The 17,845-nt window shown below is 44.3% G+C and overlaps 3 protein-coding genes across 4 annotated transcripts; 2 read left to right on the top strand and 1 right to left on the bottom strand.

The window, feature by feature from the left end:
• The first annotated feature begins 519 nt into the window (after positions 1-519).
• On the top strand, positions 520-1,955 carry LOC133913636 (NAC domain-containing protein 2-like). Its single transcript, XM_062356838.1, has 2 exons — positions 520-1,154; positions 1,279-1,955. The coding sequence occupies exons 1-2, from the start codon at positions 684-686 to the stop codon at positions 1,717-1,719; spliced, it is 912 nt and encodes a 303-aa protein (XP_062212822.1). The 5' UTR covers positions 520-683; the 3' UTR covers positions 1,720-1,955.
• A 1,471-nt stretch (positions 1,956-3,426) lies between these two features.
• On the bottom strand, positions 3,427-9,284 carry LOC133913635 (methylenetetrahydrofolate reductase (NADH) 1). The gene is made up of 12 exons (XM_062356837.1): positions 8,973-9,284; positions 7,396-7,578; positions 7,139-7,199; positions 6,961-7,043; positions 6,627-6,800; positions 6,032-6,205; positions 5,859-5,959; positions 5,663-5,774; positions 5,199-5,279; positions 4,914-5,091; positions 3,953-4,287; positions 3,427-3,690 (listed from the first exon to the last, which is right to left on the bottom strand). The coding sequence occupies exons 1-12, from the start codon at positions 9,189-9,191 to the stop codon at positions 3,607-3,609; spliced, it is 1,785 nt and encodes a 594-aa protein (XP_062212821.1). The 5' UTR covers positions 9,192-9,284; the 3' UTR covers positions 3,427-3,606.
• Positions 9,285-10,786: 1,502 nt separating this feature from the next.
• On the top strand, positions 10,787-13,533 carry LOC133913627 (large ribosomal subunit protein bL17c-like). 2 transcript variants are annotated; one of them, XM_062356830.1, is made up of 3 exons: positions 10,787-11,077; positions 12,313-12,722; positions 13,332-13,533. In XM_062356830.1, exons 1-2 carry the CDS (start codon positions 10,858-10,860, stop codon positions 12,720-12,722), a joined length of 630 nt encoding a protein of 209 aa, XP_062212814.1. In that variant the 5' UTR covers positions 10,787-10,857; the 3' UTR covers positions 13,332-13,533. The 2 variants fall into 2 exon arrangements, with proteins under 2 accessions (XP_062212814.1, XP_062212811.1); XM_062356827.1 differs by lacking the exon at positions 13,332-13,533 and adding an exon at positions 12,883-13,285.
• The last annotated feature ends 4,312 nt before the right edge of the window (positions 13,534-17,845 follow it).

Genomic DNA, 17,845 nt, shown 5'->3' on the forward strand with positions numbered 1-17,845 from the left:
TTGCATCCTCTAAATATTACTTCCCTAAAAAGTTACCTACATAAATAAATTAAATGAATAATAAAATACCAACAAAATTACATTGAAATAAATTTACACACTCAATCATTATGTTGTTTTATTTATTTATTCACTCGTGCCCTGATAAAACTAAATTGTGCTACAAAACCAATTCGCTTATATTTTATAGCAAAATACGACAACATATGAATTTAAAAAACGATAAAAGCGAAACGATGCAATCGTCGAACTGAAAGCAGTGACACAACACGACTTGAGCAACTGGCATATTTTAATTCCAGAATTGATTTTTTAATGTTTGAGATACTTAAATACATACGCTAGATTTTCATATTTTTAGATTTTTGCCCCCTCACGTCTCACCCCTTCCCCACCACACGTGTCCTTACCCTCCCGAACCCACCGCCTCTTTCCCGTAGCCGCCGACTTGCATTTACCCCCATCCTTTTCCCCCGCCGAAGCTTCGAGACCGTCACCTCTCCCTATTTATTCCTCCACTGCCCCCCATTCTCACCTTCAAGAACATCGCATAATCCACAAGACAAAGGCAGAAGCATCGGCGGCAGCGGCCGGAAGAAGATTGTGTTGAGGAGGAGCCAGTTGAGGAGGAGCCAGCTTTTACTGATTCCTTCAGTTTGTTGCCAAGAAGAGGAGAGCAAATCATGGGGATGGCGGTGAGGAGGGAGAGGGACGCAGAGGCCGAGCTGAACTTGCCGCCCGGGTTCCGGTTCCACCCGACGGACGACGAGCTGGTGGAGCACTACCTGTGCCGGAAGGCGGCGGGGCAGCGCCTCCCGGTGGCCATCATCGCCGAGGTAGACCTGTACAAGTTCGACCCGTGGCACCTGCCGGAGCGGGCGCTGTTCGGCACCAGGGAGTGGTACTTCTTCACGCCCAGGGACCGCAAGTACCCGAACGGGTCACGCCCCAACCGCGCCGCGGGCAACGGGTACTGGAAGGCCACCGGCACGGACAGGCCCATCGCGCCCCGCGGGCGCACGCTGGGTATCAAGAAGGCGCTCGTCTTCTACGCCGGCAAGGCGCCGCGCGGGATCAAGACGGACTGGATCATGCACGAGTACCGGCTCGTCGACGCCGGGCGCGCCACAACAGCCAAGAAGGGATCGCTCAGGGTAAGACGATTGAGTATTCTTTCAACTTGTTTTTTTTTTTTCATCTGGAAATTGAAGATGGTCGCTTCGATCGATTTGGGGGTGAACAAATTAACTTAAATTGTGTCTTGATCTGTGCGTGCAGTTGGATGATTGGGTGCTGTGCCGGCTGTACAACAAGAAGAACGAGTGGGAGAAGATGCAGCTGGGGAAGGAGGCCGCCTCCGCCGCCACCAAGGAGGAGGCGGCGGACATGACCACCTCCCACTCGCACTCGCACTCGTGGGGCGAGACGCGCACGCCGGAGTCCGAGATCGTGGACAACGACCCGTTCCCGGAGCTGGACTCGTTCCCGGCGTTCCAGGACCCGGCCGCGCAGATGATGGTGCCCAAGAAGGAGCAGGTGGACAACGGGGACGCCGCCAAGAACCTGTTCGTGGACCTTAGCTACGACGACATCCAGAGCATGTACAGCGGGCTCGACATGCTGCCGCCGACCGGGGATGACTTGTACTCCTCGCTCTTCGCATCGCCGAGTGTCAAGGGGAACCAGCCAGCCGGCGCCGGCGGCTTGGCCCCCTTCTGAAGCAAGACGACGTCATGGGGAGGGAACATGATGATCTTGCAGGGTTACAAACTCTGTAAATACGGCATAGGAGTCGAACCAGAACCAGAACCTGGACCTGGACCTGGACCTGATGGGGGTGACGAGGTTCAGAGTGTCGGTGCAGTTTATATGGAGTCTCAGTGTTGGCGCCGTTAGATACATGTAGCCTTTTCTCCTCTTAGATTAAACCAACGAAATTTTGTTGTTCTTGCCTACCAAGCTGCCTCGTGTTTTATGTTATTTTCGCGTGCTTGCACATAGTATGCTGAGTGGCCAAAGCTCGACGCTTGACATGGTGGATGGTATTCACACTGGTGGAAATCTGAATTTCTTAGATCGGTGTGAACGCCTGACTCATAGATTCTGGGGCTGCAAACACAAGTCCGAACCTATCGTACTTGCCTGAGGCAGGATCTTGAAGAGCATTGACCACCACCGCTGGATGGAGCCCAGTGTGGTTCCATACCGAATTGCTTGCTCGATCAGTGAGCTTGCTCGAAAATTTGTGACTGAAGAAATCCAATCGAGCTCCAGCTGCGGCAAGCTTGGCAGGGTCAAGCGGCCTCAGCGGCTTGCTTGAAACTGCCCTCTTCTGAACAATTCACTGCAATTAGGTGGTGTTTGGTTTGTGGGAAATGAGGGGTGGGATAAGGAAATAGGGGTGGGATAGATTTAAACCCATGTTTGGATAAAGGGAATGGGATATGCAGTTGGATAGGGAATGGGATATCAGCATCTCGTATCCCACCGATCTAAACCTGACGGGGAGGGTGGGTTACGGGTGGGAAATGATCTCTCTCACCTTCTGCCGTCGTCTATTCTCCAGCACCCTGCGCTGGAGCACCAGCGAGGAGACCTGCCGCCATAGCTGCTGGTAGATCCACAACAGCGCTCAAAGCCCGTCATCAATGTCCACCGCGCCCCAAGCCTAATGATCGCTCGGAGCTCGTCGTCTTCGGGGCCATGCGAGGGCGCTCGCCGTCAAAGCCATGGGAGGCCGCTCACCTTCAGAGTTGCAGCTGAGCCGCAGCGGAGCATGGATTTCATGTGTTTGGACAAGGATGGATGTGGATCTCATCGATTCAATTTTGGATTGGGTGTTGACAGGATCTGGATGAATGTCGTCGGCAATTGCTGTTACTGCCATATCTCCTCGCCTAAGGCGGCGGATCACACTTGACGCAGGCCAGGAGCCATGCGGTCTCTCCGTCCAAGGCACTGCGTCAAACTCGCGAGAGGCACTCCTGGGCTCTTGGCTTGGTAAGGATAGAAGCGGGCGTTCTGACTTGGTAGATTGGTGTAGTGCTTTCGGTTGCAAAAAAAGAAAAGAAAAGAAAATAGGAGTATACCCCAATCCCTAACCATGTAAATTCGAACAAAGGAATGGGTTTAAAACCTATTTCTCCATCCTAAACCCACTGCTTCTTATCCCTGTATATTTACCAATCCCATTCCAAATAACTATCCAAACGCCACCTTAGAATAGTAGTCGGACTGTTTAGATAAACAATACAAGCAGTTCATGACTACCCTTTCCTTTGGGCACTCTCCTTTGCGATTACTGGAAGGGAAAGCGGTGTAACAGTCGAGAAACCATCAAATCATATTCGACGAAAAAGAATTTTACATTACAAGTAACGACCGTATTTTGACATGAAGGGAACAATGCAAATGAGGCTGGAAACAAAGGAGAACATTCAATTCTTATTGATACTGGATGGTTCGGATAAACCAGTACAAATCAGGAAAAATCATATTAGAGGAAATTGAGCTAAAGCTTTCGCAGTGATAAAACCCTATAGTTGTCGAAGCAAGAATACATATGGGATTTGGCCATAGAACAGGATGCAGATTATAAGGGCATCATCAGATCTCCTTGAACACAGCAAAGAGGTCCCCGTGGATGTAGTCGTTGTCCACAAGGCTGACCAAATAGTAGCCCTTCTGAACCTGAATGAGAACAGAAAAGAAATTGTTAGAGACTGCATTTCAGAGAGATGAATAATATGTACATATTTATTTTGCTAGCGTCTTTTGCAGGCATTGGTGTATCTCAGTAAAATCAATGATTTGAAGTATCTACATAAACTCAAGCACAGATGACAGTTCAAATACAGATGCCATTTCAGACAAGTGATGCAAGATGCCCTCCGTCATGCAAATTCTTGCAGAAAGTGAATTATAGCCTCATAGGTTTCTAGTGAAGAAGTACCTTCTCTAGTAGTTCCCTAGATGAGTCGCCCTCAGGGAACAGGCTAGCCCATCCCCTTGTCCAGATTTCAAATGCTTCGTCTTTCCAAACCATAAAGCTTGCCGAATCAACTACGGTGGGCTGGATAATCTCCTTGCCAGGGAAAACACCCCATGTGACAGCATTCACGGCGTTCACAGGAACGTTCAAGAATGATTCTCCTTCCTTGTTCACAGCAATGTATGTGAGGGATGGGAATTCTTTGCTCTTCTCAACTAGCTGGTCCAATTTCTCTTTTGTGCAAAAGAATTCAAGATAGGCCTTCTGATAAACGTAACCTCCTGGGCCGCCCCATCCTGCAGAACAGAGCACAAATAAGTAGTCTAATACTATATATTCACAAAAAGTAGTTTAATACTATATATTCACAAAAAAGTAGTCTAATACCATATGGCAAGTTATGACATCTGTTTGTTAGCATAACTGCTCAAGAGGGTCAGACATTCTCCATGCGACTGTTTGTTAGCACTAGAGTATGCTGATAATTACTATGGACATGAACCCTACAGCCGGTGTGCTGGGATACCGGTGAGTGGTGACTAGACAGTATCAGACATCAAATCCTTCCATACGCTGGTGTCGGCCCTTGACACAACCTTGCGTTACAATATATAAGGATTGGTGAATTACTTTGGACAAAGCGTACTTTGCATGGTGGAATTTAAACTCGCAGATAACAGACGTTTTTTTATTCATAAAGTGTTTTTCAGACAGCCAGGCCCACTGTTGAAAAGCCATAAACAGTAGTACAATTCTTACATTATGATTTCATGACTTACTGAAACATGGATTACTGGCATTTAGTATCACTACGAAAGCATGTAATGCTTGAAACATATATTGGTATATGCACTTAAACCCTGCTCTCAGTGCCAACAGGCAATAGGAAGACACAACATAAAACAAAATAGATTCGACTTACCAACAGTAGGAGAGTCAGATTTCTCTCCATTTACAGAAGGTTGGCTGTTGATGGTAAGGAATCCCTTCTGGTTAATCTTCACCAGCTGGTCATCAATAATCTTTGTCTCTGGTTGAAGACCATCCAACTCAGACCATGGGCTGCTTGTAAGTTTCCCTTGACAGAAGTTCATGAAACGCTGGAAGTGACATAGAGAAGATCAGAATTCACAAGGGTTAGCAAAAATAAATATGCCAACTTGTTTGCCATGCAGATCAATAATATATCACGCAGTTAAAAAATTACCTCACTAATGTCCTCTACAGATTTCAATGGAACAACCCATTCCTCTTGGAGCTTTTTACCACGACCACGTGGCCGTGTGAACTGTTACAAAAAAATGAATAGATAATTACATACAACTGGGATATTATGAAAAATAGTGATCACGGAAGGCGACCTTAGTAATCTTGAACAACTGATTTTTCTTGCTCTATCCTACACTTAAGGTGTAGCAGCAGGTGGCAGTATGAAAACTAAGAAAAGAGTCCGTCGTGAAACACCCTATTAGGGGACCAATAGTGTTTCCTACTGAATACATATCTCTGAATCGTATGTAAATGTCCATTCTAACTTGATTTCTTTCCGGAAAATTGTACAATATGTATCACCTTGAGAGTATAATGAAAATGTTGCACACAGCATAGGTGAAATTAAATCATTGCAGTAAACACGAAGTGTAGATTGGAACAAATGGATTCCAAAATTACCTGGTGGTCACTAAGTGCTCCATATGATGGGTTTCGGGAATCACCCCACCGCCCATGTGGGTACTGGTCCCAACCTATGGTCCTTGTAATATAGCTCTTTGGCCTGTTAGCCCTGCAGTCATTGACATTCATCAGACTAGGTTAGTATGGCACAGATTCAATCAACCTAACATAACAGGACACTTGAATCAAATACCAGAATATAGGCCGAACATCCTCTTTAACACGGAAAACGTTAGTTGGCGGCCTCCAAGGTAATGGCCTTGAAACCTTAGACTCCTCGATTAATCCAAGATTCTGAAGAAGAAAAAACATATGTTAGCAACAAATCCCAACAAAACATGAAGTCAAGTAAGACATGTAAACTACCATCAAAATAGCTAAAGCAGATTTCTCCATGTTTAGTGTGTAAAGGTGCAAAGTCTTGATGCCACTAGCTAAAATTTTCTTGCACATCTCAGTTCCAAGGTGAACTCCATATGCTTTAACAGCCTCCTCGTTGTCTTTAATAGGATCCAGTGCAGCAGTGATCTCAGCTGGTATCTGTTAGACATCCAGAGTGATTTACTTTGTGAGAAACCACATATTTCAAAAATGCAAAAAGATTTGTACATTAACAGGATGGTGATTGAATTATGGAAGTTTGCATTAATCTTGAGGAGATGGTGTTTGTAGTACATTTACCCATATGCAAAAGTAAACAATTTGTACATTAAAAGGATGGTGGTTTGAATTTTGAAAGTTTGCATTAATCTTGAGGAACATAATGGTGTTTGTAGTACATTTACCAACATGTACAAGACTACAAATGGAAAGCCGTTCTCTATTCAAATTCAGGAAATGAAAAAAAAAAAAGGATTTTGACAAAGTGCGTATTTAATTGATGCATAATTACATGCCAACTTGCCAATTGAATTATCTGCATGCAATGACTAATGATGGAGCTACAAATAATAGATCTTACCTTAGTTTTGCAGAATCCAGTCATGCGCAGGAAACCTTTGTAGTTATTTATTGGCATTATGCCAGGAACAATGGGACAAGTTATACCAATTTGACGGCAGTCATTCACAAACTTGAGAAAGATATCAGTATCATAGAAAAGTTGCGTAACAATAAGGTCAGCACCAGCATCAACCTACAGCGAAAATGTATAAAATGAGAGAAGCTAACAAGAAACAATATTTACAGCATTATACATTGTATTCAACATAATGTTTGATTCATAACCAACAAAAATATACTGTGCTTTCATTTTGAATGGAAAAAAAAAACAGTATCAAGTGACTAAAGATAACCTTTCTCTTCAAATAGGCAAGATCATTGCTGTATGCTTCCAATGTAGCACCTCCCTCGCCTTGTATTGCATCAGGGTGTGCCTCTGACATTTGGATAAAGTATTTCAGATCAAGTATCCAAGTTATAAGGTTGGGACTTGAAGGCATCCCCTATATAAAGAAGCAACGTTTAGCTGACCTGGATAACCAGCTACAGTTATGCCAAAATAATCACCATACTTGGCTCTGATGTGCTGCACCTGCAAGTAGAAAACAGAAGAGAAGTTTGAATACGACGTGATTCCTGTGAGGATTCAGATGGGTTTACTAGTTTCCCAAATATTAACAGCGGACACAGCAACAATACACTGGCAATCATGCCCATGCCTCCCAAATGTACTTAACAAGTTCTGTTGCCTCAAATGCAATCTTTTAAAAGAAAGAAGATATTTGTACCAGATCAAGAGCGCAAGCAAAACCGCCTTCAACTTGCACAAATTTGTCTTGCCCATGTGGAGGATCTCCTCTAAGTGCCAAAACATTTTGAATCCCATTGGACTTGATGGTTTCCAAAGCATGGTCAATCTTCTCTACTGGCATGTTTGTGCATGTCAGGTGCATCATAGTTTCCACACAGACCTACAAAACATAACCAGAATAAAATATTATAAGGATTGACTATACCTATGGAAGTGTTGCACAGAATACGCCGAAGTTGCAAAACAATTATGAATAACTCAATTTTAGTTTGAGGCACATATTGACTTGGTGCTACAGGCCTACAATATTCATAGTAAAAAAAAACACCCGGCGAGTGGCCCTACTATAAGTCTATAACATAAACCTGCTATTTTCACAAGGAAATAAGTCACTGTTAACTGTCGAGTAGCATTCCTCAAGCCCTCAACAACTGCCTTTTCCCCCACTCCAATGATACATACACACAGCCAATAGTGAGCACATAGGATGCAAGAATCTTGTGGATCTATGAATCAGAAGTTCAGAACACAATAGCATTAAAGCTGTATGGTCAAAACCTACCAAAATCATGTCTCAGACTAATATTCAGGTCCGCTGTGCAGCCGAATTGGCACGGCATTGATCAGCAGAACTGTAGCTGAGAAAATCAGAAAACACAAGCTCTACTGGGAACTAAGGCCAAACCCTTAACAGTCCAACATTCCATCCAAAACCCACAACCATCCATAGCATCACACATGCGATGTAATCCAAATCAGTGACACCCCTCAACTCAACCTCTGATAATCTATCAAGAAAACTAAGCGAGTGTGCTCCAATCCACCAAGATCTTGCTTTCTGATGTATCACCCACCCCCAACATTACCGATTGTAGGAATTGAAGGCCCGACATCAGAAGTCAGAATGTATGGATTAGGCGCGTTTCCAGAGAACTGCTATGTGCATTAGGTATCACTCTCTTAACTTTGATCAGCACACTGAGCACTTGACTCGACCAACTAAATCACATGAGAATAGATTAATCCAAGGTGCTCAAAAGCCATAATTTCACACCCACGCTGTCATCCTAAATCAGAATTCTATCATGCGTACCCCATTAGTTTTCAACTGAGGTAATGATGGACAATCTAAATTATGTAAAATCGGAGACATCCCACCGAACTCTGGTGAAACCGATTCAAATGAACAGCAGTTGATACAATTAAGCAAATATAATCAGCATCAAGCATCCCACGGAGCACATATTTAAAATTGCACCCAAATCCGCACCAAATCAAAGTAATTCAGGGCCAAACAGCCAACCAACAACCCAAACATTGGCATTCATCAAACGCATTCCCCTCTCACGCAGAACCCAGCGACCAAATCTAATTACCTAAACCCGTGATCCAAACCATCAAAGCGAATGCATATCGCCACATCCACCGACACATTACGCCGCGCTCAGCCGGATCGAGCCAAAGCCAATACATAGACCAACTCCCCGCGCCAAAACAGATCAGATCAGATCGCGCGCGCGGGGGCGAGCGAGCAACCAAGCAACACACACGTACCATGTTCTGCATGCGGTTGGAGATTTCGAGGGTGAGGTCGGCGGTGGATCCCCCGGCGCCCCAGGTGATGTCGCAGAAAGCCGAACCGTGCGCCACCATGCGGTCCATCCGCTCGAACAGGTTCTCGACCCCCTCCTCCGTCCTGGGGGGGAAGTACTCAAACGAGAACACCGTCCGGCCATCCGCCGCCGCCTCCCGGACCTTCTCGATCACCTTCATCTCGAACCTTCTAGAAACCTCGCCACTGAGTGCGTGCGCGCGCGCGCGCGCTCTAATGGCGAAGAGGAGGAAGGGGTGCGCAGGTGGAGGGAGAGCGGGTGCGGGTTGGTTTATAGGAGATCTGACCTCACCAACCCCCAGCTATTGAATGGACTCGGTTCACGAGCGTGGTCTGGTCGCTGAAAGATGGGACCCGGAGGCAGATTACGGTGGTGGGAGTTTGAGCCTTTGAGGCACGGGTGCAGCGAGCAAATGGTGGGACGGGTGCGAGCATCGCTGTCCTGCACCAACCCAAATGTGGGTAGGGCGATGGCCACTCGTGGAATCGCGATTAGAAAATGGACTTGGGACTGGGACCGAGTTCGTGGTGTCGTCACTGTCACTGATAGGTGGGACCCCGTCAACATAATTAATCATTTGTGCTGCTGTATTTGCATTTTTTTTTTCTCTGCAGCATCATGTGTTTCTACACTCAATTACTACTCGAGATTCCATAGTGTGGACTTATGCTGATTTGAGGGTTTTTGTAGCATGGTGATTGAATTTCGGTGGCATTAAGAGCAAAAGTGCATGGAAATGCTCCATTTAACATTGTGACGGGTTTCATATGCGCTTACCTATTTCTAGTTTTGCAGCGTCGGTTCCACGGGTACTCCCTGGCACATTTGTAGCCCCCTCTTCGTTTCAATTTTTAAGCATAGAGGAAGAGGAGGGAAAAGAGGATGAAGAAGAGAGAAATACCTTAACGAGCAAAGAACTCGATGGCAAGGTAGCAAGAGCGCAGTTAAGTTCACCAAATTTTAAATCCCGGTGTGGCACCTCTCCATTAAAGTCTCGAATGAAGACTCCGAGTAAAAAGTCCCAATTCTTAAAAAAAAGAAATAAAAGAAAGAAATACCATACTTCATGGCTCAAAATCCGTCAGTGTAGTTTTGGATGTAGTTAGCAGTTGGAAGTATTTTTTTAATGACAAAGTTTCACTAGACTTATTAAATATCCTTCTTGCTAAATAGATTTCACAGCATGCGGTAGCTCAACAACCACCAGCAAGATCCAAAGTAAACTAGTCTCTGTTTACTAGAGTTTTAGCTCTGAGTTCTAAGGATTATTGAAGCTAGTCATTTATAGTTTTAAATTTTTTTAGAGCTGAACCTATGGATGGTTAGAGGGTTTTTGATTGAGATATTTTGTTTTTATTTTAAATTAAAAACAGATATTTAAATTATTTTATTATATAAAATCTAAATCCTATATAAATCTTGAGCTAGAGCTCTGTCAAATAAGGTTAAGTTAACATAAAATCTCTTTCCTCCCGCGAAAAAAAAGGGTTCAAGTTTAGGTAAGATGTAGACATACTGCACAAAGTATAGAAGAGTACGTATTACGTACTGACCATGGCAAGCCCGGAAAAATCTAACGTGGAAAAGAAAAGTCCTCAGTTTGAGAACCACTGCTTCGTGGACCTGTTGAATACTTTAAGAGCCCATTGGGCCCATAAAATAGAAAAGCCCATTCGGCTGGATCAGAAGCCCATTACATTCGGCCCAATACGACGCGACCCAATCCGCAGCGAGAACCAAACGTTATCCGGTTCAAAGCCAGACGGCATCGCCACTCGCCCATCTCTACCAGGCAAACCCACTCCGCTCGCTCGCTCTCCTCCTCCATGGCGGCCTTCGCCTCCGCCTCCCCCTCGCCGGCGATATCCGCCTCGACATGGCGCATGGAGTCCCTCCGCACGGCCCTCCCCGTGCTTCGTCCCTCCCCGGCGGGCAGGCTCCGGTCGTCGTTCTCGCCCGCGGCGGCGGCCACGGCGGCGTCGGTCGGCTGCCTCGGGTCCTTCTCCGGCCTCGCGCCCGTTTCGAATCTCCTCTCCCTCGGTGCCGGTAAAGGAATCTTATGCACGGCTAAAGTTAATGGACTCACGCGAGAGTGTGGTGTGCTAGTAATAGCCTAGTAGGGGTCTGGGGGATGGATGCGGTAACAGGAATGGGGCATACAGGCATAGTTTGTAAGAGAATCGCTAAAATTTAAGAGTGTGAAATGTGAATGCATGCTAATACACTAAAAAAATGTGACCTTATATGTGATAGAGATGAAAATTTACGCTCCAACAATAACATTGTAGTGTTCTTTGGTGTGTCTGTCAGGACAATTATTCAGGTGTAGATGCATACGTTTTATAATAAGTTAATAACTTCTAAAGTTATTTTTTGTTTGCCATATTTAACTAGTTTTGTCTACCTATGTCATTTTATCCGCTTTTGCTTGGCTTGTTACCATATAAAAAATACTGCAGTAGATTTATTTGGAGAATTTTACTTAAATATTGCTTGAATTTTTTTATTCAAATTGAATTATAAAGAGAATACCACATGAAATGATAAAATTGCATATAAATAGAGCATTACAAAGGAACTCACTTTTTTACCAAATAACATAGGGTTGGAAACATTTTTATAAATTGGTATGTCACATGAGAAGAATATTAGTGATTTTCTCTAGATTTTTGGGAATTTATTTGAGGTATTAAAAATTGCTAGAATTTATAAAAGTAAGCTTATTTGGAGAATTTTACTTAAATATTGGCTTGAGCTTTTTGGATCAAACCAATTCAAACAGGTTGCTAGTGAGCTCTAGTTTGTTCATAAAATCGTTTAAAATTTTTGGACTACTTTCGTACTCCCGAATAAAATCGAGAGTTAAATAAAAAATATAAATAAACACTATAACCAGTTTCTAGCTTCTTTCTTCGTAAGCGGCACAGCACTGTTCCAACACTGTTCATCTTATTTGGCATCTGAGGGGCTAAATACAGGTTGTTTTCGGCACCTGAGGTGCCAAATACGTTGCATAGTGCTGTATTCAGCATCTCAGGTGCCGAAAACTGTCGGGTCCTTGGTTTTTCGGTGTCTCACGTGCCGAATACACATGTTAAATTTATAAATATGCCAACACGTTGTCTATTTTGACGAATAAGGTGACATATGTTGTCTATTTTTGTATTTTGGCCGCTTTCTTGAGCAAGTTTCACTACTCATACACTTCGGATTTATTTATCTGAACATTTTCATCAATTTTTCAAGAAACCAATCCATTGATTTTGTCAAACATAATGCAGACAATTCAAGCTTTGAGCATCGATTGTTTGGAATTGATGCCTGCGGAAGGATAGTAGCAATGCGACATGGGAAACGTGTTCCTAAACTTAACAGACCTCCAGATCAGAGGAAAGCACTTCTGCGTGGCCTTACCACACAGCTGCTGAAGCATGGAAGGATAAAGACTACGAGGCCAAGGGCAAAAGCAATGAGGAAGTTTGTTGAGAAGATGATCACATTGGCAAAGGATGGGTCTCTTCACAAGAGGAGACAAGCTCTGGCATTTATTTATGAGAAGCATATCGTCCATGCATTGTTTGCTGAGGTTGCGGACAGGTATGGGGACAGAGAGGGGGGTTACACAAGGATCATCCCAACATTTCCAAGGCGGGGAGATAATGCGCCTATGGCTTACATTGAGCTTGTCTAGGTAAATTAATTCCTTGCTATGTAATATCTGAACTCTGAAGTCCAAAAGACACTAAAATTTATTCCATTTTGTATGTTCACCTAGACTGTTCGAATAAAAGATAAGCTAGTTCTCTTATGTTTAGAACTGCAATGAAATTATTGATGATTTCTTTGTCTAGGATCTTGATGTGGGACTCTGGACTTCTATACATATTAAGTCTAGTTAGATAAGACGGATCCAATTCCTCTGACTAGAGTGAAGTCAAGGGAGAACAGTAGACCTCAATGAGAGCTACAGTTCCCTGACATCAGTACTGTAGCGAAAGTACTGGTCATGGAGTGCACTGTATCTTCGGTGCTGCAGAATTACTGTAGCACTAAGCCTGTTACATCCATTCACGACCCAACGGCTAAGCAAACAATTGCAAGAGTGAAAGGAACCTTTGTAAGGAAAAAAAAAGCAGTAGTGAAGAAAAAAGGAAATTAATTCTGCTAGATGGCCATTTGATATATATCTTATCTGTATGCAAGAATGATATTTTGCTTCGTTCAGAAAATAGAATGTTATTATGCTTTCTGCTACTCATGGGCCATGAGTTTCTTTTGGTTTATGTCCTTTTATCTGTAGGATCTTTCATCAGTTGCAGTAATTTCATGGGTGCTGCGCAGGTTAACTGGTCTTGTCTGCAAATTGCCTTTTGAATGTATGTTTTTTTTATGTTCTTCTGTAACAAAGTAGATCATGTGTGAAATTTTGAACAATCAAATTTCGTCCTGTAATTGCCAAAGCCCTGTGATATATTTTGGAAAGAGTTCCTGGCGTTGCTATCTGGTTCCTTCCAAGCTATTCGCTGTCGTTCTACCAGTCACTATATGTTTGCATAATGATGGTAAAAGCTCAGAACATTGTATGTGCTGTACCCTGTCCAATTGTTCCTGTAGTTATGTCCAAGGAAAGAACAGTCTGGTACTCTTGTAGTCAAGCCACCGACAATCTTGTAGTCTCTCGCTGCAGTTAAATGTTTAATCGCATGCTTCTCATTCCCCTGTGAGGTGTTTCAAAGAATTGCAGCGCTGGAACCTCGGGATGATTATTAAATTTTAGGTCACGGTGACTTCAAAGGTCAGGATGGCCGTCCATGGTGTGTTTGGTTCATGGAGGGAATATACTTTGAAATATTGGATGAAGAGATCCGGACGAAACCAGAAGGATGGAGCCATTGAGGTTTCGTGCTTGTTTTGTTACGTGTTCATGTTTTTTATTTAATTCTTGATTTTATTTTGGAGTATAAGAGTGATCTAAATTTTTTAAACATTTTCACAAGGGAACTAGAGCTCATTAGCAATTCATTTTAATTGGTTTTCCAAAAAACTTGAGTAAATATTTAATTAAAATTATCCAAAGAAAGCCTACTTTTATATCTTCTAGCAGTTTTTAATGCCTCAAGTAAATTCTAAGAAATCTTAAAAAATTCACTAATATTCTTTTTATATGATGTACTAATTTATAAAAATATTTCTAACCCTAGTTTATTTGGTGAAAAAGTGAGTTCATTTGTAATGCTCTATTTATATGTATTTGTTATCATTTCACATGATATTCTCTTTTTAATTCAATTTAAATTCAAACATGCACAAATTTATCTAAATACTGCATAGCCAAGGGTTAAATTCACCAAAAGATCATCATAACCAATTCAGTTCATCTAATTTATCCAACCAAACAAAAAACTAGCATATCATATCTATTTTAATCCTACCAACTAAAAAAACTGATTCATCCTATCCATTCAAATGAAAAAAAACTGAATCATCTCATCCTAAAACACATAGATAAAACCACTCGATCCAACCTCGTCCTCTAATCAAATACACCTAAGGCAGCGGACTCAAGTTCTAGTCCTAAGGAGGGCGTGTGTTCAAATCCTCACTTTTGACATAGTTTTTACTTCCTTTGTTTGCATATTTTATTTTCTTTAGTGCCCGGGCCCTAGTTATATCCGAAATTGTAGAACTATTCCAGGCGCAGTTTCTTTTCAGGCATTTTGTGCCCCTAATTTTACATCATCTATTTCTTAAGCTGGCCGAAATTAAATGACGGTGGTCAATTTGAGCTTAGAATCATCTAAGCACTTTGCAAGAGCTCAGGGGAATGTCCGGTTCGCGACGTAAGCCCGGCAGGCAGCTTCTGACGTGCTCAACATATGCGGATTCCGTTTAGCCCGCACGTACGACTGGCGTGTAGATCTTTGCAGATTATCCCGTGATCGAGCAAAGCTCTAGGCGAGATCACCACGACCATCCAGCGTTGAGGTCCATTGCCGGCGTTGAGGATCTATTGAGAGAGCGGCGAGGTCCATTGCCGGCGTTGAGGTCGCAGCTGGTATCATCTGGGCTGTAGTTATCGTGCACCTTGTGACATTGACCTCGTTCGCCACACCGCGCTGCACCTGCAGTGCGCTACGCCGCTGCCGGCCGGCAAGCACTGCACTTCTTCTGCTCGGGCAGAGCACTCCCCGGCTGTGCAAGGTCTGCTGAAAATCAACTCGATCTTGCAAGACCTGGACGGCAAGGCGCACATCGACGTACGTGGCCAAGCTCAACAACCAGGACCAGGGGGACGTCCTCGTGCTGCTCGAGAAGCACTGTGGCATGCTTCTTTCTCCCAGTTTCCCTCTTCTCTGCTCCTTTCTCGAATGAAGTTTCTGACTGCAATTCGATGTAGGTATCGGGAGCAAGCTAGGCGCCGCCGCGACCGAGCGCGCCGGGATGCCGTTGCTTGCGCCGCCGCCATGGTCGGCCTCCTCATCGAGGACATCGGGCGTCCGCGAGCGGAGGGGCCGAAGCGCTCTCTCTTCTATGCCGCGCCAGGGGTTTCTCGGGGGCAATACTGAAGCGTCGACGACTGCAACTCGACGCCGGTCGCCGCCGCCGCCATGGATTCACTTGTCACCTAACCGGCCGTGTACACTACACACTCTCAACAAGTCAACCGGCTGTGTAACTGAAGGGTCTTTTTCGTAAAACCCCACGTGCCATTTCTTCTCACCCTCGACCTGGGCCGCGGATGTACGATCCGACGGTTCGCAGTCATGCGAAATTGGATCGCGATTGTTATCGTGATCCATTTCGAGGTGTGTTTGACCGTTGGCTCCAACACGAGGTCTATTTTGTATATTTTACAAAATAGTCCCTGAGAATTTGGCCCGTCTCGCTCCGAGCCGCTAGATTCCATCCGAAGGTTCACTGACGTCCGAAATTTGGATCGCTGCTTATAATCGCGATTCAAATTCGGAGTGCGTTTGAACAGAAACTTCAATAATAGGGATCCATTTGCAAAATAGCCTCGGCGACTTTGCTCTGCCTTGTGCGCAGCCTCCTAGATTTGATTCGACGGTGGAGGATGAACCGAAGATCCTGCACTTCAAAAATACCTCGGCGGACTGCACAGCATCCAGCCTCCAGCGCCAGCACCGCCTGTAACACCTGATTTTTTTTATTTTTTATTCTTTAAAATTTTGCTACAATTTAATTAGGTTTAAAATAAATAGAAATGTCAAAACCTGATTTCTAAAAAAAATTAATTTTGTCCTAGGATATATTTTATGTTGCATTCATGCTAGAATAGATGTATTAAAGTTTTTATTGTGTGGAAAATAAAATTTTGAGATCTCAAGGTGTGCCTTTGAATTTTGGAGAAGTTTGAAGATGCTTCCTAAAAAAATAAAAATCAGTTTTTCTTCTTTAGACCGAAATCTTTTCCCTATTCCCTTCCCTTTTCCTTTTTCTTTTTTCCCCTTGTGGCCCAACCTTTTTTTTTTTCTCTCGGCCCGAGCCCGTTCTCCCCTCCCTTCTTCACCCCACGTCCCACCTGGGCTGATCAAAGGCCAGGCCTAGTTCGCCGCGAGCGTGCGCCTGCGGTCGCCCTCCTCTCTCGGAAGGTGCACCGACTAGAACCCGCCTCCCTCTCCCTCTGGCGCATGGGGTCCGCCCGTCGGTTGTCGTCTCCAACCCGAGCTCGGGTTTCCGCCGAGTCCACACTAAACCCGACACCATCCGCCACCTCTCACGAGCCTATATCCCAACAACCTCGCCCTTATCCGAACGCTCGTGCTCATCCCCGCCTATGTAAGCCCAATCCCCCTCTCTTTTCCATCTGTTTTCGCCCCACCCTGAGCCGCCGCCCGCCATTATTGTCGCTCTACCGAGCTTCACCATCCGCTGCTCTCGTCGCCTCCTTGCATAGGCCACCTCCGGCACCAAGTGCTCACGGGGATTCGGTTCCACCGCTCCTCGTTGCCTCTCCGCCGTCGTAGCACCCTCATCACCGAGCCACCATGAGCCAACACCGCCCCTTCCATCGTCAGCCCTATTCGCCGCCTCTCGGAGCCACTCGAGCACCTAGGTGAGTTCTTCGTCCTCCCATGGTTCTTTTCCATCGCCACCGGCGAGCCGTAGCTCGATTTCAGTGAGTTTGCCATCGTGCCGTAGCCCTCTGCCATCAACCAGACCTCTAAGCACAACACCTCTCTCCTCCGCCGTTAGATCCATGATGGATGGCCCAGATTAGATATATTTATACCCCTTCGTCTAGCCAATCTGTAATGACACATGGCAACCATAATCCAGTCAGTCGTGAGTGCCACATCATTGTCCACATCAGTTGGCCACATCATCCAATCTGCCTATGTGTCAATGCCACATCACCAGCCTTTTATCTAGTCAGCTTTTCAATTTATTTTAATTTTGGAAAAGTGGTAATCTTCCAAATAAGCCCCTAAACTTCTATGTTTTTACAAAAAACCCTATCTTTTTATAGTTTAGCCCCTAAACTTTTATTTATTCAAATAGATCCCTCTATTTTTTCAAAAAGGTCCATGTCCTCTCTTGTTTTTATTCAAAATAGGTTTTTTCTTTTTCATATTTAATCCTAAACTTCTTTTTAGCATAGCTTTCTCGTCCTAGCTCCGATTTAGACGATTTTTACGTTCTCATATTCATAGCAGCGTGTACTATCTTTTAGTACATTTTTCATAGATGTTAGCTATTGTTTGGTGTACTATTCTTAGTTAGTTTTGTTGTATGCTTTTCTGGTGTGTTTTGATAGCAGACGAGGAGCAGTTCGAGAACCTCCAAGACCAA

Source organism: Phragmites australis, chromosome 3 (genome assembly GCF_958298935.1).
Source record: "Phragmites australis chromosome 3, lpPhrAust1.1, whole genome shotgun sequence".
Classification (NCBI taxonomy): Eukaryota; Viridiplantae; Streptophyta; class Magnoliopsida; order Poales; family Poaceae; genus Phragmites; species Phragmites australis.